The sequence below is a fragment of the Bufo bufo genome, chromosome 9 (genome assembly GCF_905171765.1).
Source record: "Bufo bufo chromosome 9, aBufBuf1.1, whole genome shotgun sequence".
Lineage (NCBI taxonomy): Eukaryota > Metazoa > Chordata > Amphibia > Anura > Bufonidae > Bufo > Bufo bufo.
The window spans coordinates 34,974,089-34,997,930 of record NC_053397.1 but is presented as its reverse complement, the minus strand read 5'-3'; the positions used below and the strand labels follow the sequence as shown (position 1 = coordinate 34,997,930).

General features: G+C 46.0%; 1 protein-coding gene across 4 annotated transcripts in view; it reads left to right on the top strand.

The window, feature by feature from the left end:
* Positions 1-3,627: 3,627 nt before the first annotated feature.
* The window catches only part of FLNB (filamin B), a 216,715-nt gene continuing 196,500 nt past the window's right edge, over positions 3,628-23,842 (top strand). For all 4 annotated transcript variants that reach the window (XM_040406836.1, XM_040406835.1, XM_040406834.1 and 1 more), the window contains exon 1: positions 3,628-4,039. In XM_040406836.1, coding sequence (XP_040262770.1) covers positions 3,628-4,039 — 412 coding nt within the window. The remainder of the gene's footprint in view (positions 4,040-23,842) is intronic.

The window sequence follows — 23,842 nt, the reverse complement described above, 5'->3', positions numbered from 1 at the left end:
GATGAGACGTCCACCCTGAGGACCTGTCCCTGAGGCAGAGGACGCCGATCGATTTCACTGATTTAGGGACCTGACAAACTCGTTCTTCAGAGGTGTCAGTGTAACCGGCTGTGAACTGCCACATCAGGACATGAAGGTGACAATTCTGCGGTGGAGTAGTAGAGTATTCACTGTCAGCGCCAGTTCACACACAGCAGAAATGTCTGAAATCGGCCCATTCAATTTAATGGAGCTTGCCGAAATCCTTGCACACGATACAAAAGTAACCCCATCCGGATGTACGGAGCGGCATCTCTGCAATGAATCCGCAGTGTGTGAGCGTACGCGTAAAGGGAGTGTCATCTGTGCCACATAAACCACTCTTGTCCATGGGCTGTGTCTGATATTCACTTAAATGGGGATGAACCGCAATACCAGACACAGCCTGTAGACAAGAGTGGTGCTGTTTCTGGAAGAAAAACAAAACTTGTTTTTTTTTCCCTAAACCTGGACGACTACTTGAGGCCTCGTTCAGATTTCCGTGTCAGTGTCAAGTCCATGAAGGATTACATACGTGCTTCAGCCGTAAAGCTGTCCGCGCAGGCACACAACGACGGGGTAGGGAAATTTCACAGCAGAGTGCGCATGCGCCGGGAGCCTCGCCAGCGGTTAGGGTAGGAAAAAAATTACGGGCCAGTGTGCAGGCGCGGTGATCGGATGGATGTTCTCAGCTGGACACCGGCCGACACTGCACATGCGCTGGGTTCCTCACCAGCGGTTAGGGTATGGAAAAAGAACTGGCCCGTAATTTTTCCCTACCCTAACCGCTGGCAAGGCTCCCGGCGCATGCGCACTCTGCTGTGAAATTTCCCTACCCCGTCGTTGTGCGCCTGCACGGCGCGGCACACCTCCTCACATCGTGTCCGGTGCGACCGGAAGTGACGAGGGTAGGGAAATCTCACGAGGTAGGGAAATATAACGTTACACCAGTCTTAATAAATGTTCCCCCCTCCAAACAAGCAAAAAAAAAAACAACAACCCAGAAATGTGAATAAAACCTTTGACTATATACTGGCGCTGACTGCGGCGGCTATACTGGATCCAGGCACTGGAAAATTTCGAGATAACTGGGTGCATCAGGTCTGCGTATTTTTCCGCAGATTGTGCTATTCTTTTGATACATTCACACATTATAGATTTTTGTAAGCAATAAAAAAAACGCTTTAGGATTCCGCACAGTTCTTTTGGACACGTTTTTTCCCATGATGCAGTATTAGATGCGGTTTTTCTTCCTGCACATTGGCAATGGGAATTCTGGATGTGGAATCCTCTTCTTGAATGGACAGGTCACTTTGTTTTTTCCCATTGTGCGTTTAAAAAAATAAATAAAAATGCAAGCGGAGAAAGGAAAGCTCAGCGTGAATTAGCATATGGTTTCCCCATTTAAATGAATGGGGAAGATCTGCATGTGTTTTTGGCCCACAGAATCTGCGACAAGAAAGGTCGTGTTCACACAGTGGATTTTGACTGCACGAAAATCCAACACGTATCCCACGGCAGAAGCTGGTATGGAGCCAAACCGCGAGCAGGCTCCGTCTTGTAACGGTCCTGTACATCCTTGGTGCAGTCAGGAAAACTGCACGGTCAGCCGCACGGACGTGGCTTCCCATTGAAAACAATGGAAGGCGGCTTCAGCATAGATTCAGCGCACTTTTCTACCACAAAACCGTGCTGAAGCCCTCACCAAAAATGGAGTGTGAACTTACCCTTAGGCCTCATGCACACGACCGTTGTTTTGGTCCGCATCCGAGCCGCAGTTCTTGCGGCTCGGACGCGGACCCATTCACTTCAATGGGGCCACAAAAGATGCGGACAGCACTCCGTGTGCTGTCCGCATCCGTTGCTCCGTTCCGTGGTCTGCAAAAAAAATATAACCTGTCCTATTCTTGTCCGTTATATTAATGGCTGTCCGTGCCGTTCCGCAAATTGCGGAACGCACATGGACGCCATCCGTGTTTTGCGGATCCACAAAATGCAGACCGCAAAACATACAACGGTCGTGTGCATGAGGCCTTACCCTGGGTTCAGACCTGAGCGTACTGGATGGAGCGCTCTGTATGCGCGATTCTACGGGCGTCTCACATACGCGGCTTCTGTGCAAGCGAACGCCCATTGTCGCGCGTTCCCGGAAGTCTATGTACGGGAACGCGCGACACTACGCCCCAAAGAAGCTCTTGTACTTCTTGGGGAGTAGGGCGTTTTACAGCGCGTTCGTACGCTCAGGTGAGAATCATTCCCATAGGGAATCATTGGTTCTTGCCTGTTGAGTGTTTTACAGCGCGTAGGAACGGGCGGTAAAACGCTCAGGTGTGAACCAAGCCTTAGGCTCGGTTCACACGGAGTATTTTCAGCATTGAAATAGACCCGATGGTGTCCGGATCAGGCTTTTTTCCATGCATTTTTTTATCCAAGTTTTGACGAGGATTTTTATTCCTGCCAATTTTTTATGGAATTCTGGACGTGGACTCCAAATGGTTTAACACGCAGATTTTTAGAGAGGATTTAGGAATTCGCACCCAAATCCTCTCCCAAAATACCTAGTGTGAACCTAGCCTTAGGGCTCATGCACACGGCTGTTGTTTGGGGCTCGGATGCAGACACATTAACTTTAATGGGGCCACAAATGACGCGCACAGCTCTCCGTGTGCAGTCCGCATCCGTTGCTCCGTTCCGTCACGGAACATGTCCTATTCTTGTCTGTTTTGCGGACAAGGATAGGCATTTCTATTATGGGCCGCTCATTCTGATCCGCACATTGGCGGCATCCGGGTTTTGCGGATCTGCAATTTGTTGACCGCAAAACATGGTGCGGTTGTGTGCATGAGCCCTTAGTATTTTTGCATTAGGATTTTATCTTTCCATGTCCGTTCCGTTTTTATTTTGGCAGACAGTATTCATTTAAATGGGTCTGCAAAAAAAAAAAAAAAACGGAAGTTATTCCTTGCGCATTCCGTTTCCGTATGTCAGCATTTCTGTTCCGCAAAAAAAAGAACATGTCCTAGTATTGTCCGCATTACGGACAAGGATTCTTCTGTATATTTTTGCGGACCACAAAATACATACGGTCGTGTGCATGAGGCCCAAGGGCTCATGCAAAAAACAGATCTGCCAAAAATACGGATTACGTCCATGTGCATTCCACAGAACGGACATGGAAAGAAAATACATTCGTGTGCATGAGCCCTTATATTAGAGGCCAGCTGTTCCGTTCTGCAAAAGACGAAATGCACACGGACGTCATCCGTATTTGCGGATCCATTTTTGCGGGCAGCAAAATACCTAGGGTCGTGTGCATGAGCCCTAAGCCAAAACCAAGGAGTGGGTCCAAAACACAGAAGAGGCACAAATGTTTCTATTATTCCTTTTCTCTAGAGGTTTCTCTTCTGGTTTTGGCTACAAATACTGACCAAATACTGATCGTGCGAAACAGGCCTGTCAAAAATACGGAAACCCCTTCTAGTGTCCTGCACAGACATGGGGGGGGGGGTCAGGAGGACACGTCCCCGGCACCCAGCAGATGGCACCGATGCCCCAGCGATGAGGAGCAGAGGTGGGAGAACCTGAGGAGGAGGAGGAGCCGCCCCGCACATGTGCAGAAGTAGCAGAGCCGGGAGAGCTCCCGGTCACTCACTGCTCCGGCTCCCACCGCAGCTCCCGCACCTCCCGCACCTCCCGCACACAGCAGCAGCAGCAGCCGCCGCCACCACCATGCCGGTGACCGAGAAGGACCTGGCGGAGGACGCCCCCTGGAAGAAGATCCAGCAGAACACCTTCACCCGCTGGTGCAACGAGCACCTGAAGTGCGTCAACAAGAGGATCGGCAACCTGCAGACCGACCTGAGCGACGGGCTGCGACTGATCGCCCTGCTGGAGGTGCTGAGCCAGAAGAGGATGTACCGCAAGTACCACCAGAGACCTACCTTCAGCCAGATGCAGCTGGAGAACGTGTCGGTGGCCCTGGAGTTCCTGGAGAAGGAGAACATCAAGCTGGTGTCCATAGGTAGGAATGACAGCTGAGCCCCAGCAATGAATGGGCCATGCCCTGTGTGCTGCCCCCACCTGTGCCCCGGGTGCTGCCCCCACCTGTGCCCCGGGTGCTGCCCCCACCTGTGCCCCAGGTGCTGCCCCCACCTGTGCCCCGGGTGCTGCCCCCACCTGTGCCCCGAGTGCTGCCCCCACCTGTGCCCCGAGTGCTGCCCCCACCTGTGCCCCGAGTGCTGCCCCCACCTGTGCCCCGAGTGCTGCCCCCACCTGTGCCCCGGGTGCTGCCCCCACCTGTGCCCCGCGTGCTGCCCCCACCTGTGCCCCGAGTGCTGCCCCCACCTGTGCCCCGAGTGCTGCCCCCACCTGTGCCCCGAGTGCTGCCCCCACCTGTGCCCCGAGTGCTGCCCCAACCTGTGCCCCGAGTGCTGCCCCCACCTGTGCCCCGAGTGCTGCCCCCACCTGTGCCCCGAGTGCTGCCCCCACCTGTGCCCCGAATCTCTTATTTTACCTGGAAAATGGGTTTGCATTAATGAATTACTGTATTGGGAGCTGCCTGCTTGGATCCTAAGGGCATAGAAGACCCCAACCTGTATATAGTATTGGGTGCAATAAATGGATAAATGTCTATATTTAGGTGATTGGCACGCCATGCCGATTATGTGCGGTTTTTCTGCAGCGTGAGATTTGCCAGATCTCGTGTATACTTTGGTTATTTTTGACATATGGAAATTCCGCTTGGATTTTAAAATCCGGAATGTGTCAATTGTAAGTGTGATTCCGCACCTTTTTATATGTACTGGTTTTCCCCATAGACTTCAATGGGGTTGTTAACGTAAACTGCAATAAATAGTTTAGATTTCATATGGATTTTCTGCCTACAAATGCGCAATGTGTGCAGGTTATCCCAAAAATGTATTGCGTCAATCGACCCCGTGGTGCAAATTTTGAAACTTGCAGCACGTCCGTCCTTTCTGCAATTCAAAGGAAGGAGTTTGGGGCAAATCTGAAACAAGTACCGCATGTAGATTGGTAGCTGAAATGCAGGAAAATCTTCATAAAATACACTACTGTGTGCATGGGGGCTGTCCGGAAAGTTGTGAGGAGTGCATAAGTGCTTTATGGAGGGGGTGAGTGGCAGCCTGACGTCAGCCCTGCTGCACCGTGAGAAGAGTTCATTCATTTCTGAGAGCTAAATGTCGCATTATCTGAAAGGGTTAACCACATTCTGAATATTGAGTTGAAATCGCCAGGTCAAGACTTCTCTTTAGTTTGATTTCTAGTAGGGGGGGGGGGGGGGGGGGGGCACGTAACTCCTGCCTCCTCCTACTGTAAATTTTAAGGTGTGCTCCAATGTCTGGATTATTATTTTAGGGTTTCGTGCATTGTATTGTTTAGAATGCGCATTATGCCTCATGCAGACGTCCGTGTCAGTTTTGGATCAGTGGTAACACGGACTGTGTTCAATCCGTGTTTTCTCCCGTGACTGATCTGTGTTGGGTCCGTTTTTTGCTGTCCGTGTTTCACTAACACTCAACAGCTGAAAAATAATTTTCAAAGAATCTTTTCGTTATAGATCCATGAAACACGGATGGCATCCGTGGTTTTCACGGACCCGTAGACTATAATGGGCGTGATGGATCCGAGAACACGGACAAAATGGAGCATGCATCCGTGGTAAAAAAACGGACCCATGGACCGTGCTGAAACACTGATGTGTGCATACACACATTAAAATGAATAGGGACGTGTGCTGTCCGTGGAGAACACGTACAGCACACGTCCTTAAAACACTGACGTCTGCATGAGGCTTTAGATCGCGTAGTATGTGCATATGCTCCTGTGCATTAGATGGTTTACTATGTGCTCCTGCACATTAGATGGTTTAGGGCTCATGCACACGACCGTTGCCTATTTTGCGGTGCGCAAAACACGGATACTAGTCATGTGCGTTCTGCATTTTGCGGAACATCTGGCCCATAATAGAACTGTCCTATCCTTGTCCATAATACGGAAATAATAGGACATGTTCTATTTTTTTTTTTTGTGACACGGACATTCGGACACGGAATGCGCACTTAGTAATTTCCGTTTTGTTTTTATGGCCCCATTGAAATAAATGGTTACTCATATGGGCCGCAAAAAACGGTACGGAAAAAAAATCCTTTGTGTGCATGTGCACTTATGTGGTTTAGGCTACATGCACACAAACGTATTTTGTTTCCGTGTCCATTCCGTTTTTTTTTTCTTTGCGGATAGTATGTTCGTTCCGTTGCTCCACCAAAAAATAGTGCATGTCCTATTTTTTTTTTTCTAGTTTGCGGACAAGCATAGGCATTATTACAATGGATCCGCAAAAAAAACGGATGCCATACGAAACGTTGTGTGTTTTTTTTTTTTTGCGGACCGCAAAACACATACGGTCGTGTGCATGTAGCCTTACTGTGTGCATTTGTCATGTGGCCCCGCATTCAGGTAGCGAGCATAGTGACCTAGACGGGGCCTGTCCCTGCACACCTGCTGTATTGTCTTTCTCTGTGACCTACGTCGGTTTCACGCTCGGTCCTTACAGACCCTTTTGTTTGGGTCTCCTTGTGTTTTTCTAGAATTGTGTTTTTATATTAAGCGTTTGCACCCACACGGGCGTGCAGGCTGCAGGTGAGGCAGGGTGTGGCCCCTGCTGTGTATAGGTACACAGGATAATGAGCGGTGGAGAGGATCGGGGCAGGTGCGGCTCTATGAAATCTGGGAGGAATGTCATATCTAATGGCCCCAGTATTGAGCTGTCAGACAGAAAGGGTTAAACTGTAATTATCAGGAACCGACTGTTTTTCTATTTCTTTTATTTATTTTTTCTGTTTGTAACCTCTCAAGGGGCTTATTAAATTCACAATCTCCTTGGGGGAATACTAAGTGCAGAAAACGAATATTCGAGCTCTGCACTTTATGTGAATATTTCACGTATTAGACTTCGTGACGCATTTACTTACCATTAAGAAATTTCCCTTTAGTCTAGCGTGCGCTGTATTAGTCGGCACTGCGCTGGTATGATTCTGCCTACTGTGGTGTGGTCCACCAGCACTGCTCTATGGAGAAGAGTGGCAGAAGTCCTGAGTAAATGATCACTAGATGTCATTCAGTGTACCTTTTTACTACATTCTGTTCCAACAAATAAGGCAGCGTGGGTTCCCTTTTGATTGTTTTTTGATCACTAGATGATATCGACTGATCAGATCACTCTTTTTCCAATGGAAGTTAAAAAAAAAAGAAGGGATCTCATAGGTTTTCAGTTGGCAGGACCACGGCTCTGTTCACATCTCGTGTTTTTTTTATTTTTTTGCTCCATTTCAAAGATGTGTGGCTCGTGGCTAAAGGAAGTTTTTGAGCAAGCAATTGCTTCCCTTGATGAAAGCAGCAAGCGGTCAATATTAGAAATAATGGGGTTGTCTGCATACAGTCATGGTAAAATGAGATGTTCTGAAGATGATCATAATGGCTTAGTGGGTAGACCCCAGTTTATTCATTTGGGGGCATGTCCCTCTGTATTGGGACACCTCAAGGCGTTTTGTTGTCTCTATGCCCTGCAGATTTTTACTTCTAATACTGATCTGTCCCACCTGCAGAAGTTCTTGGATGTCTCTGATGTTGCTTGTATTAGGCGGATTCTCCAGGCTACAAATATTGATGGCCTGTCCTCAGATGATCAGTGAGGGTCCGACCAGCAGCCAGCAGCACCCCCCCACTGATGTCGCAGCAGACAATCCCATACACTTTGCGGTGGCCGTGCAGGGTGCCGGAAATCCCAGAGCACAGAGCCTTCTGCTTCCGCTCCGTACAGTCTCCAGCCCCATGGCCCATACCCCGTGGAGCCCCCCGACACTTCCAGCGTTGTGACGTCACATCACTTTAGAACCATTCTGTTGTGTAACGGTGTTTATTACGCAGATGAATCGCTGCTGATACAACATTGCAGTTTCCCTGTAAGGATAAATAACGTTCATCTGTGCGGATTTGTATTTCGCTTCAAATTTGCCTTTGTTACATGCAGATTTCCCCAGAATTTCACTCATTGCGCGCAGAAAATGTTTGCAACGTGTAGAAAGATGACGTTTTGAAAAAAGCTCATCTGCTTAGCTGGTACGGTATTCCACTACAGATCTGCTGCAGCCAAGTCCATGGGGCACATTTACTAAGACCGGCTTTTTACACCGGTCTTAGTTTCCCCCTCCGCACTGCTGCTAGATACGTCTCGTCTTAAATTAGGCGCATCTATGGCATTCTGTGCACCTGGAGTAAAAACTACGCCAGCCAGGCGTAAATGTACGTAAATTTGCCGGGGCTGTGGTCCCAGCCCCAGGATGGCCCCCGGCCTTGTCACGCCCAACTGCCGTACAAAGCGCAAAACCGGCCAAGTGACACACGTTTGGCGCATGGCCGGACAGAGAAGGGGAATTGTGACACTTTTAACATCTAAAAGTGTCGCAAGTCCATTAGTAAATGTGTCCCCATGCGTCAAATCTTTAGCTGGTATGCAACGTGTACACGTGGCCTTTGTTGGTTGGTTAAAGGGGGTTTCCGATTTCAACACCTTATCCACTATCCACAGGATAGGGGATAAGTGATTGGCTGGGGTCACTCTCTAAGGCCTCATGCACACTGCCTTTTTTCTAGTTCCGCATCCGAGCCGCCATTTTGGCGGCTCAGATGCGGACCAGTTTACTTCAGTGGGGCCGCAAAAGATGCGGACAGCACTCCGTGTGCTGTCCGCATCCGTTGCTCCGTTCCGTGGCCCCGCAAAAATAAAATATAACCTGTCCTATTCTTGTCCGCGCTTTGCCCAAGAATAGGCAGTTATATTAAAGGCTGTCCGTGCCGTTCCATGAATCGCGGAACGCACATGGATGCCATCTGTGTTATGCGGCTTGTGGACCGCAAAAAACGGAACGGTCGTGTGCATGAGGCCTAAAATTCTGTGTTCCTCCGTTTCAATGAAGCAGCGGACAAGAATGCATGCAGCCGTGCCATTCAACCATTGAATCTGCTGGGAAAAGCAGAGCACTTGTATGAACATGGTAGAAATGGGCTCCTCTGCTTGGGACCCCTTCCTGTAAGCCAGAACACACAGTCCCGTCCTGTCCGTTCGTTAAGTGCTTGACCATATATTTGAGTGGTCCTTATGTAATGCTGCATTTTCCTGCAACAGCAGCTAGATGGGAATTACATAGAGATAAATTGTTTCCAACCAGACCCTCAACAGTCCGGTAAAGCTACATCCATTTACATGATATATATCTATAGATTACTATACGTATTTCAGTGCCTTCCTGTCTATATACGCCCTTGAGAAACAAATCAACTATCTCTATAGATCATTTATTTGGGGAGGGGTAGACCAAAAATCCTGTTCCATGTTCTGCAATGGAGGGCTCAGTTTCCCCCAATATATATGTTATAACCTGGCCTGATACATAACAGATTGGATTCAGTCCACAGTTTGCCACTCGATGCAATTATTTCTTCCTAATCTGCTACACGTCATATACTTCCCTGCCAGAAGAAGCTAGATCTAACCCTCTACTGACAACCTGGCGGGCTTGGCAAAAGATACGCACCCTCAAATCACTCAGCCCCCTGTACTCTGCCTCCAGTACTCTGACACTGAAAAGGTAGAAGTTCCATATCACCCTTGTTGCATTTTACACAAAACTCCCCCCTATCTCTCTCTGAACTACAAGATAAATTCCCCGGTATTATCTTTCCGTTTTTTTTTTTTCCGCTACCTTCAGTCTTCTAGCTATGCCAGAAAAATATTATTCCATGTAAGGCTACTTTCACACTGGCGTTCTGGCTTTCCGTTTGTGAGATCCGTCTTGGGCTCTTGCACGCGGTCCAAAACGGATCAGTCCTGCCCTAATGCATTCTGAATAGAAAAGGATCCGCTCAGAATGCATCAGTTTGCCTCCGTTCAGTCACCATTCTGCTCTGGAGGCGGACACCAAACGCGGAGCCAAATGGATCCGTCCTGGAACACAATGTAAGTCAATGGGGACGGATCAGTTTTCTCTGACACAATAGAAAACGGATCCGTCCCCCACTGACTTTCAATGGTGTTCAAGACGGATCCGTCATGGCTATAGAAGACCTAATACAACCGGATCCGTTCTTGACTGATGCATGCAGTTGTATTATTGTAACAGAAGCGTTTTTGCAGATCCATTACTAGTCCGCAAAAAACGCTAGTGTGAAAGTAGCCTGACACCCTAAGATTGGACCTTCCAATTTAAACCACTTTTAGTAGAGCCCAGCTGGCTCAGAACGGCACTTCCTATGGAAATAAAACACTACCATATGACTGATTCGCCATAGTTGTCGGTTTCCGAAACTTTTTGAAGTTTTACTGCTCTTTCACATAAATGTGTTAATATTTGCAGCTGGTTTAAGGTCCTATTACTTTTTATTGATGGTCGTTCACACCTATGTGTTCATTTGTCCTCCGCAAAAAAAAGTCTCTGAAGTTTACCTGTAAATTACAGTTTTCTATCCTAAAACCAACCTTTGCCATAAATATCAATTCAGTAATTTCATAAACCCACACGCAGTGTAACATGGTGCGTCATGATTCCGTGATCTGCAGAGGCCACACACGGTAAAACCGCCAAACTGTGTTAAAGTCCAGCATGACCACATTGTGAAGTGATGGAAAATGCTAAATTGGGCCTTAACCTTTCAGAATGGGTGAATAAAAGTTTGAAAATGTTAAAAATAATTCCACATACAGTACAGACCAAAAGTTTGGACACACCTTGTCATTCAAAGAGTTTTCTTTATTTTCATGACTATGAAAATTGTAGATTCACACTGAAGGCATCAAAACTATGAATTAACACATGTGGAATTATATACATAACAAACAAGTGTGAAACAACTGAAAATATGTCATATTCTAGGTTCTTCAAAGTAGCCACCTTTTGCTTTGATTACTGCTTTGCACACTCTTGGCATTCTCTTGATGAGCTTCAAGAGGTAGTCCCCTGAAATGGTTTTCACTTCACAGGTGTGCCCTGTCAGGGTTAATAAGTGGGATTTCTTGCCTTATAAATGGGGTTGGGACCATTAGTGGCATTGAGGAGAAGTCAGGTGGATACACAGCTGATAGTCCTACTGAATAGACTGTTAGCTGCTTTTTTCTTGCCATAATACAAATTCTAACAGTCTATTCAGTAGGACTATCAGCTGTGTATCCACCTGACTTCTCCTCAATGCCACTGATGGTCCCAACCCCATTTATAAGGCAAGTCTAAATATTTGCCAGTGGTATACTCTTATAGTGTAAAAACAATGTATCATAAGGTAATAATAAAATAATAATAGAATAGTCATAAAATCATCATAATAACCATATGGAGGAGGATAACCATATCAATATATTAGTGAAAAAAATGAGTAAAAAAAAAAAGAAATAAACTCTCTTCACCAGGGAGGTGTTTTGTGGGATGAAGCTCAAGACACCCACAAAAACTGACCTCTCCCGCCTGGATCACTTGTAGAATCTTAGGAAGAAACGGGAGTTCCACAATGGGTGCTTCTTGTTAATCCCTTTTTTTTTTATTGTTAAAAGCAGGCGTGGCTCAACGCGTTTCGGGGTCTTATAAATCCCCCTTCATCAGGAGCAGTCATACAAACAAAAAAATAGGGCTCATTGCTGACTTAGATTTGCCTTTCTAGTGCATGGACTTCCAGGAAAAATTTACCAAATTTATTAAGAGACTGCGTCTGTTTTAATGAATAATGCACTGGATTAAGATGCCCAAATTTATAAACACTGGCATATATTAAATGCCAATCTTAAAAATTCACCCTGTAAGGCTAGATTAACATATGCGTTAATGCTATCCAATAGGCTGTTCTGGCAGAGGAAACAGCCTGTTGGAGTTCACAGTATCTGGCATAGCTGGATACTACAGACAGAAGTGAGTGCAAGCATTGGATCCTGTCCGGCCAGATCCCTGTCATGTCCCATTATAGTCAGTGGGGTCTGGAGGTGCTCCGGGCCTTTCTGGCTATGCTGGATACAATGGACTCTGGCAGGTTGTTCCTCTGCTGTATAGTTTTTACGCATATGTGAAAGTAGCCCTGGGCATGGCCATATTCTGTACATAGCTGTAAGACTGCACCCATTGAAGCAGGGGCGGACTGGGAACTAAAAGTGGCCCTGGAAAAAAAACGTTAAAGTGGCCCCATGTTGAAGGCGGGTCCAAGTTGAAAGAAGGCAACATAATTTAGGCAGGGACAACAGAAGTAGTAGGGGCCAGCATTAGCATAGTGCCGAGCGATATACCTCCCCAGCTGGACCAAATACCACAGTGCAGCACAAAATACTGCCACCTGTGCCACCGTATTCAACCGTATAGCTGTCCTGAGGACGTCAGTGCAGTTGAATTCAGGAGGGCTGCTGGCCAGGTGAGTAGGAGAACATCAGATCATTATGTACCCAGCTTGCGGCCGTGAGGAGGAATTGGGTGGCCCTCCTAGGCAATCGCCCACCGGGAAATTTCCCTGTAGGGTCTATGGCCAATCCGCCCCTGCATGGAAGTCTGTAGGGTCCTGCTGCACTTCCATAGGCCTTTCGTTTTGCAGTTTTTTTTTTCCCCGTCTTGTAGTCATATGGAAAAATAAATGGTTGCATGTTCAGATTATGGAGATATTGCTGCTAGTGGAGAATCTCTGTAATATGGTGACACGAAGACACCATATGGCATCACATGGGAGTCTTTGTATGTGGAGGCCACGTGCACAAGTCGTCTGAGCTGGTGTTTCCAGCTCCACCGCTGGTCTCTATTTCAGGATCAGCCCCCTGCTCTGCTGGATTCTGTCATTTCTGCAGAATGCACTGAGTACATGTGAACATTTGCCGTCCTCCCCCTGGACTTTGGTCTGCAGAAGTGTGGGGGCGTTGAATTGACAAACTACTTTAGGGCTGTTCTGTGCTGATAAGGAGCAGAGCGGAGAACACAATGCTAAATTAAAGCAAAATGTCATAAAACATTTCTATCCGGCTGCATGCAGCTCCTGACTACTATACATTTTCAGCCATTTCACATTATGGCTTTGGTGCAGGTTCTGCCCTGGGAATCCGCACTGAAGATGCCGCAGTGCAGGCCAATTGGATTTTTTTTTCTGCATTGCCGGACCATCTGAACACAGCCATAAGGCGCTTGAAACCTTCTCAGCCAGTTGGATTTGTCAAATTAAATTGACAACGTCAGCATGCGCGTGTTTTCAGTTGGAAGAGGGAAATAAGCCTCTGGTGGTGGTTTATCTGCCATGAAAACAAAGGATTGTGCATGTTGGCACCCCCCTTCTGTCCCCCAGTATCGGCAGGTTCAGATGATGTTCATCTAATCTATACGACCGCCTTTCAGTCCTCATGAACAAGACCAGAGGTGTAACTTGAAGATTCTGGGCCCCAGTGCAAAATCTATAACAGAGCCAGCCCACCTTCTATTATACCAGTGTCTTCTTATAAGCACAAGGGTCTTTGGGCCCCCTCAGGCCCCTGGGCCCGGTAGCGACTGCTACCTCTGCACCCCCTATAGCTACGCCCCTGAACAAGACCATATCCGTTTTGCGGTCTGCAGATCTGCAAAATATGGATACCGGCCCTGTGTGCCCCATACTTTACCATTCCGCACGTCCTGCACTATTGTAGAAATGCCTATTTTTGTCGGCAATACGGGGCACGGAACAGGCATACAGATGTGGACAGAACACTGTGTGCGAATAATAGGAATGAATGGTTCTAAATTCGTTCTGCACAAAAAAAAAAAAAAGGTTAAGTGCATGGGTCCAGTATTATACCGACTGGGCATTGTCAACGTCCTCAGGACCTTTTTCCATCCCAGGCAGAAGATGGGTCTCAAAATTGCCCCCAACCCCCCCACATGATATCATACAGTCCAATGTAAGTGGGGTTATAACGGGGTATTCCGGTTATAATAAACTACCCTTTTAGGCCTCATGCACACGACCGTGGTTTGGGTCCTCATCCGAGCCACAGTTTTTTTTTGTGGGTCAGATGCGGACCAATTCACTTTAATGGGGCCACAAAAGATGCGGATATCACTCTGTGTGCTGTCCAGATCCGCATGTCTGTTTCGTGTCCCCACAAAAAAAAAAAAAGGAACATGACCAAAAAAACCGGATACGGCACCATTGACTTACATTATGTGTTATGACGGATCCGTCTTGCTCCGCATCCCATGCCGGACAGAAAAACGCTGCTTACAGCGATGGGGACGCAACCAAACAGAACACATTCTGGTACACTCCGTTTCGTTCAGTTTTGTCCCCATTGGCAATGAATTGGGACAAAAAATGGAATCGTTGTGCTCTGGTATTAAGATCCTATAAGAGATCTCAATACCAGAAAGGAAAAACGCTGATGTGAAAGTAGCCTAACCCATTCAGATATTATTGTGAATTTTGGTATGGATTTCTGGGCAGGTTCCACAGTGTAATCCATGCCGTGTGTGAACCTTTTCTTACACTTAGCTGGTTAAGGCCCCTTTCACACGGGCAAGAATTCCATGCAGGTGCAATGCGTGAGGTGAACGCATTGCACCCGCACTGAATCCGGACCCGTTTACTTCAATGGGGCTGTTCAGATGAGCGGTGATTTTCACGCATCACTTGTGCGTTGCATGAAAATAGCAGCATGTTCTATATTCAGGCCTCATAGAAATGACGGTGACGTCAGCGCAGGTCCTGCTGAAGGAAGATAGAAGACTTCTATCTTCCTTCAGCAGGACCTGCGCTGAAGTCATCGCGCTCACCACATGGTTAGCGCGATTACGTCATCAAAGGTCCTTTGGCAGGTCCTGAAAGAAGATGATGTCGGCTGCGCGAACAACAGGATGAGGTCAGTTAAAAAAAATAAAAAAAAAATATTTAACCCCTAAAGCCACATTTTAGTAAGCATTCTGTATTAAGAATGCTATTATTTTCCCTTATAACCATGTTATAAAGGAAAATAATAAAATCTACAGAACACCTAACCCAAACCCGAACTTCAGTGAAGAAGTCCGGGTTTCGGGTCTGGGTACCACAGTCAGTTTTATATCACGCGCGTGCAAAACTCATTGCACCCGCGCGATAAAAACTGAACATCGGAACACAATCGCAGTCAAAACTGACTGCAATTGCGTACCTGCTCGCACGATTTTCCCTGATCGCAGACGCAACGCATCCGGACCTAATCCGGACACGCTGGTCTGCAAGGGGGCTTAACTGTTTGCAGATCTCACAGTATGTGATGTCACCCAGACCTGATGATGTCACTTGTCCACATCCAGGACTTTCCCCGTTCACCCTTATTTTCAGATATAATCTAGACGCAGTGTCTCATAAAATTCTGTAAACCGCACAGAATCCCTGCAGATGATTCTGAGCGTGGTGGTAATGGCGCTGGATAAAAGATGCGTCCTCTGACACAGTTTTGCTTTGTCGCTCTAGTACGGGTATAGTTTAACTAATGTTGGTGAAATATTCCGGCTTAGAAATTCCTAACATACCACCTCCCCACAGGTGACACGGCCGCTGAAAAAGTCACGTTCTGCATAAGCTGCTTTTGCATTGGGACTCGAGACACGTACGCAGCTTGTAACGAAAAAGTTATTATTTATTACATTTAGTGCAGTGCATTGTAGATGCGGTATATACCGTAATCTATATTACAGGCTGTAAACTCCTGTAACTGGATGGTACGAAGTATGTATCAGCGCAGCTTAGCGAGAATCTATATGGCGAACCTTATACCATGACTGTTCGGTGACGTCACCAATAACAGTTTATGTAATGATCAGCTTTGGAGACTAGCTCCTATATTGCTGGGATCTATGGTTCCCAGACAGTATTTGGCGATTAATTGATAACCGTGAATCTGTTTTTAGAAACCTCCATTAGCAGTCAATGGGCGGCAAAGCTGCTGCTGGCCAGACGGCACAGGAATGACCCGCCATATCATACTTGGGTACCCCATTTACACGGGCTGATATCTCTGGACAGCGATCGGGACGATTTATTCTTTTCTGATTAGATAGCCCACCTATTAATTGCATTTACATTCAGCAATTATTGCTGCTATATGGGGATGAATGATCGTTACTATGAACGTCCCCCCCCCCCCATAGTTTAATTGCTTGTCAGCAGCAAATCCTGATTCACATAGGGCAATGTGCTGCGATTAGGTTTTTATTATAATTTTTTATGCAACATGAGCAATTGGATCAGGTGAAAAATGAGAGTGGTGATAGGAGGGAACTTAGACCACAAATTCCAGCTTGAATTTAACGGGGTACTCCGTTATACCCTGTCCACAGTGGAGGTAGGACCTCTCTCCTATCTCCAGGACTCCCATAGAAATGAATGGAGCGGCCACGCGCATCTGTGACTGACTGCTCTGTTAATTTCAGGGGGTATTGTAGGGGCCTCTGTTCTCGTGACTGGTGGTAGAACCCTACCCCCCTCACCGATCTGATAGTTACCTGTGGATAGGGGATAACTTCTAACAACCGGAATACCCCTTAAAGGCTACTTGCACACGTGCAATAAAGGTATCTGGCGGTTTGCTGTATCCGGCATATGGCCGCGGGCCGCCGGACCCATTGACTACAATGGGATCTGTTAGGGATTTACACGGCCGGAAACTGGCTGAATCCTATTATAATCAATGGGCTCCGGGCCATGAACAGCAGTATCCAGCTAGGCTGAATCTGGTGAACTCCAGCAGAGCTGTTCCTCTGTCGGATGATACCTTTACCGCAGGTGTGAAACTAGCCTTAACACACCGATAATAATACAGTATATAGCTATATAATACATATATGTAATATAGAACTATAAATAAAGTTTTCTTTAAAATATATATATTTTTAAATATACATGCAGTTGGTGGAATGTCCCATACACTACACCGTAGGACAGCAGATGGATTACCATTGGTGGTCTCCCACACCCCCCTTTCTGGAAATAGACGAGCCTGTGATTAATGGCCGTATGGTGTATATCATTTCTCTCGGGGTCGGTGTATATAGTTTTTGTTTTTGACAAACACCGACAAGAATTACTATGGAGACCGGCCTGAGGGGATGGGAGGGGGAGACCGGCCTGAAACCAGCTTGGTTTCTGTCAGAAATTACCAGTCTGCACTAAATCCAAATATTTTCTTGACACAAAGAGTAAGATTTTCAAAAAGATGTTTTATGAAGGGAAATGCATAAAATTGTGGTGGTATTACATGTCATTGTGAGGGCTGTACGCGTCTCATGACGTAGACACATAGGGGAAGATTTATCAAAACTGGTGTAAAGGAAAACTGGCTTGGTTGCCCATAGCAACCAATCAGATTCCACCTTTCGTTTTCAAAGGGAGCGTTGAAAAATGAAAGGTGGAATCTGATTGGTTGCTATGGGTATTAAGCCAGTTTTGATAAATCTCCGCCATTAGTATATGATGAATGGATTGCTTCTAGAGTACACTTTCGTGGTTAATTCCCTTTCATTTAAATTAACGGGACCTAATGGTTGCCAAATTTATCAGAATATTTTAGCAATATATGGGTAGAAAACCTTTGAGAAGACAACCCGCCAAGGGTGTACATACCTTTACAGGCAGTCCGTGCATCTGGCATGGGGCAAAGGAGACAAGATGTTCCGAGCATGGTTGGTCCCATACCCACTGCTGTCAGGTGGAAGGAATCAAGGAAAGAGGAGGGAAAATAATAGACCGCTCTAAATGTCCTGCCATAGTTTGGAGCTGATGTTTTTTTTATGAGCCTCCTATTGGATAATTACTGCATGGGCGATTATCTTTCAGCTGGCAACAAGTTATTTAACCCCAACTGGTGCGATGAGTTGCTTCTCATTTCTTAAACAACCATGTCGAAAGACACATCTCGTGGTCGTGGAAAAGATGTTATTCTGTTTGAGAAGGGTCAAATCATTTGCATGCATCAAGCAGTGAAAACATCTAAGGAGATTGCAGAAACGACTAAAATTGGGTTAAGAGCTGTCCAACGCTTTATTAAAAACTTGAAGGATAGTGGGAACCCATCGTATTCGACGAAGAAATGTGGCGGGAAAAAAATCATGAATGATCGTGGTCGGTGATCAATTAAACAGTAGAACTCCGGGCTATGTTTAATAGTGGAAGTAAGAGCATTTCCACACGCACGATGTGAAGGGAACTCAAGGGATTGGGACTGACCAGCTGTGTAGCCGTAAGAAAACCACTAATCGGTGAGGCAAACCAGAAAAAAAGGCTTCAATTTGCTAGGGAGCATAAAGATTGGACTCTGGAGCAATGGAAGAAGGTGATGTGGTCTGAGTCCAGATTTAGGCCTCTTTCACACTTGCGTTGTCCGGATCCGGCGTGCACTCCACTTGCCGGAATTACACTCCGGATCCGGAAAAACGCAAGTGTACTGAAAGCATTTGAAGACGGAACAGTCTTCAAAATGCTTTCAGTGTTACTATGGCACCCAGGACGCTATTAAAGTCCTGGTTGCCATAGTAGGAGCGGGGAGCGGTATACTTACAGTCCGTGCGGCTCCCGGGGCGCTCCAGAATGACGTCAGAGCGCCCCATGCGCATGGATGACGTGTCCAATGCGATCACATGATCCATGCGCTTGGGGCGCCCTGACGTCACTCTGGAGCGCCCGGGGAGCCGCACGGACGGTAAGTATACTGCTCCCCCGCTCCCCACTACACTTTACCATGGCTGCCAGGACTTTTGCGTCCCGGCAGCCATGGTAACCATTCAGAAAAAGCTAAATGTCGGCTCCGGCAATGCGCCGAAACGAGGTTTAGCTTAAGGCCGGATCCGGATCAATGCCTTTCAATGGGCATTAATTCCGGATCCGGCCTTGCGGCAAGTGTTCCGGATTTTTGGCCAGAGCAAAAAGCGCAGCATGCTGCGGTATTTTCTCCGGCCAAAAAACGTTCCGTTCCGGAACTGAAGACATCCTGATGCATCCTGAACGGATTTCACTCCATTCAGAATGCATTGGGATAATCCTGATCAGGATTCTTCCGGCATAGAGCCCCGACAACGGAACTCTATGCCGGAAGACAAGAACGCAGGTGTGAAAGAGCCTTTACCCTGTTCCAGAGTGATGGGCGCATCAGGGTAAGAAGAGAGGCCGATGAAGTGATGCACCCATCATGCCTAGTGCCTACTGTACAAGCCTGTGGGGGGCAGTGCTATGATCTGGGGTTGCTGCAGTTTGTCAGGTCTAGGTTCAGCAACAGTATGTGCTCCAAGAATGAGGTCAGCTGACTACCTGAACATACTGAATGACCAGGTTATTCCATCAATGGTTTTGTTCTTCCCTGATGGCACGGGCATATTCCAAGATGACAATGCCAGGGTTCAAATTGTGAAAGAGTGGTTCAGGGAGCATGAGACATCATTTTCACACATAGATTGGCCACCACAGAGTCCAGACCTTAACCCCATTGAGAATTTATTTTTTTATTTTTTTGGGGGGGGGCAGGCAGTGTGTGTGTATATGTGTGTGTGTGTATATATATATATATATATATATATATATATATATATATATTTTATTCAAGCCCAATAAAACTTTATTAAAATAGGGGTTGGTTCAGAATGCCAGTGGCCATTATAAGTCAATGGGATTTGTTGGAATCTATTAGTAACTGGTTTGTCATACACAACATGGCTTCATTAATGGCAGAAGCCATGACTGTAGTGTGCACTTGATGAGATGTCTATAGCTCCGTGGAACAGTGGTACTACCAGTATGTTATTTGTATATGGTAATGTGGATGGCCAAAATGGAAACCTTCATGTACATAACCAGTCTGAGGTATAAGAGAGTTGAGAAGGACTGATATCCCTAGAATATACGCCTCCAGCTTACATTGAATGGAAAGGAAGGGGCAACATTTGGTAAAACGTGACTGGACTTTAGTGAATAGCAAAAAGATAAATGGTAGCAGCATAATAAACCTAACAAACAACACACTGGAACAAGAACATGGAGGTCATAAAAAGCCTACGCTGCACTGTATAGAATTCATAAAGAAAGTCATGTTTTGGAACATTTATGGACACCCGTATGGTTTAAGGAACTGTTCCAAGTCTTCCTTCCCCTGACGTGTATCATTGACGAGGTTCTTTGCCAGGAATGATCTCACCCAAACTCTGTTCTCCTCATAAACCTGAGCTGCAGGGTGTGGTAGGCGAAGTGTTTCACTGACAGAAACCTTTTTAACATTTTGCTTCTGAAAAACAACTTCCTTTTTTTTTTTTTTTTTTTTGTGTGTAGAAGCCCCAATTGTTTTCACACCCATAAAAATTGGGGAATCTCTCGCTGTTCCTCAGAGCATGCCCCACCGGTGATTGATGAACCATTACCAGAAATACTCCTCCTCCTCCTCCTCCACACAGCAAAGCAAACCAGACAGGGCCAGGACTGGGAAACTCTTGTTTTTGTTATTATCTAGTCCATTATAATGAACCAGGTATGTCCACCAGACCATGCATGGACCAGATATAGCACCCTTTCCACACAGAACACTCAAGGACCTTCCACGGTACTTGTTAAAGGGGCTATCCCATGATTAATGAACATCAGACATCATATAGTACATGATAATCTCTTTCTAACAAAGCTAGAACCAGCCCTGTACCTCACATGGATCCAGAGATCTCCCCACTCATTGCTCCATTTTCTCTGCTAGATTTATATCAAGCTGACAGCTCAGGAGGTATGTCCTTTCTCAGAGGGTGTGTCCTGTCTGCTGCAGCTGGAGGCAGTTGAAGGATGGAACTGAGCATGTGCGTCCCCCTCAGTGAGCAGGACAGAGAAATTAGAAAAAAAAGCAAACAGCAGGTGGCGCTATACAGACAGATTTCAGTGATGGCTATATGAAATGTTTAATTACATGCAATTACAGATATATTCAGATCCAGGTGCTGGTTTGAAAAATGTAGAATATTTTTCATGGGACACTTTAAGGCCCTATTAGACCTAGCGATTTTTTTTTTCAAGTCACTTTTCAGAAATTCAGTTATTCATAGGTACAATTGTGGGCCCATATAATCTGGACGACAATCAGCTGATAAACACTATCGTCAGCACATCTCCCAGTGTAATCTGAATGAGGGAGGGACGATGGCGGTAGCTTTCACTTTTGCATAAGCCTATGTAATAGGCAGAAGCAAACGAGTGCTGATCAATATGCTCATCCTACATATCGGGCAGTCTAATGAGGCCCTTATGCATTTTATATAGTATGATTTGACGGGTGCAGATCATTGGATTATTATTGTTTCTCACCGATAAATTGGCAGTTTGTCCCCATTATTCCATATATTATATATTTTTATTTTTAAAACCCTCGAAAAAACGTATAATTTTTGCTGACTGTGAACAGAATTAAACTCCACAAATACATTCTGTGCAGGGATGTACTTTATTTATAGGGCCCCTCATCAAAATTAGATGGCGGCCCTCACCACCTAATGTAAAGAAAATGAAAACCGCAGCATAAATAGCAAAAATTAGAGGTACGGTATGTATAATAGCACCATATATCAGAAAGCCAACATTATAGCAAAATGCCGCCATATTGTCATTCCCCACAAAAAATACAATGTTCTTGCACCTGATGGGGCCCCCTCAACCTCTGGGTTGATGAGCCCTATTTGTGCGTCCCATATACAGCATTAGTAGGCCATATAGCTTGGTAGAGGCGGCCGTTTTATAATTTATACAGCTTTTCTATTCAAAGGGTGGCTACTTATTAACGAAGTGCCTGATATGGCTAATATAATAATACGCGTCAATGTAAACTTTCTTTTGATTTATCTGTAAAAAGCATATGTATAGATGTCAGAGCCTAACGATTATATAGAGACGAACGGCGCCACATAGACACCGCTTATCTCTTCCTGCAGTCACAAGTTCCTTCTCCTGTCTCAACCACGGATTGACTGACACTCTCGCTAATCTTGTATTTTATGTTCTGTTTTTGGTTTTCTGTGTCTATTTATGCTGGGCAGGATTTTCCCTTCCTCTGCTCAATGAAGTTCTGCAGCAGTTGAGGTGTGTATTATAAGACCTACTGTGCCCCCTACTATAAGGAACGTTAGAAGTCTCCTCACGTGAGCCCCCCAGCCTTGTGTACGTCCATTTTATATGGTCACAGAGCAGCATTCTCCCATCTATTGTTATTACACACGATGTTTGATCGGATGTATTATCGTATTCTTACCGCTTGTCTGGCCAAAGTGGATGCCTCGGTTGAGAACTGGAACTGGGTGACAACCTATAGTTACCGTTATATCTCCTATAGGGTTGATAACGCAGCTTTCCTGAACTTCATCTGTCTAATTTTATGTCCGTTATTTACAAATACTTAAAGGGGTTGTCTCATCTGAGACATTGGTGGTACATCCTAGAGATATGCCACTAATGTCAGATATGCCGCCTCTTGGACTCTCGCCTATCTCCAGAACGGTCCCCCAAAAGTGTAGGTTAGCGCACCTGGCTCTGCTTTCACTTCTATGGGAGTTCTGAAAATAGCTAAGCAAGTACGTTCGTTTGTTTGAGGAAGGCCCATAGAATTGAATGGAGAGCTCCCTGCAAGCGCCACCACCGTTCCATTCACTTCTATGGGACTGCCAGCACTCGGCTATTTTAGGCAGCACCACAAAAATTATCGGAGGGCGGCCACAAATGCATGGCTACTCTGGTCAGTTCAGGGGGTCCCATACTGGAGATAGATGGGACCCACACCTATCTGACACTGGTGGCTTGTCCTAGAGATATGCCATGAATGTCTCAGATGAGACAACCCCTATAAAGTCACTCTCTGGTTCAAGAAAAACAATTCACATTAGCTGGAAAACTAACAGAACACTTACCTGTTGACCTCCTTTTCATCTTTTCACAGGCAGATCCACCATTTCCCAGGCTGCTCTTCTGCCATTCAAAAAAATTAATCACAACAACTGGGGAATGAACGGTTACATGGTGCCCTCCCTTGGCAGATCTGTTGATTCCTGGGCTCTTCTTCTGTCATCCAAGATGGCCACACCGCTTCTCAGACTACATGATGCATACTAAACATTTGTAGTCCAAGACACTTCCTGTTGTCCTCAGATTGACAAGCAGGTGGTGTCTTGGACTACTAAATGCACAGTGTGCACCAGATAGTCTGGAACGGTGCGGCCATCTTGGAAGACAAAAGAGGAGCCCAGGAATCGACAGATCTGCAAAAAGAGCGCACCATGTAACTGTTCTTTTCATTCCCCAGTTAATGTGAAAAAAAAAAAATAATTATATATATTACACAGTACAGACCAAAAGTTTGGACACACCTTCTCATTCAAAGAGTTTTCTTTATTTTCATGACTATGAAGGCATCAAAACTATGAATTGACACATGTGGAATTATACACATAACAAACAAGTGTGAAACAGAAAATATGTCATATTCTAGGTTCTTCAAAGTAGCCACCTTTTGCTTTGATTACTGCTTTGCACACTCTTGGCATTCTCTTGATGAGCTTCAAGAGGTAGTCCCCTGAAATGGTCTTCCAACAGTCTTGAAGGAGTTCCCAGAGATGCTTAGCACTTGTTGGCCCTTTTTGCCTTCACTCTTAGGTCCAGCTCACCCCAAACCATCTCGATTGGGTTCAGGTCCGGTGACTGTGGAGGCCAGGTCATCTGGCGCAGCACCCCATCACTCTCCTTCATGGTAAATAGCCCTTACTTTCAAAGTTTTCCCAAT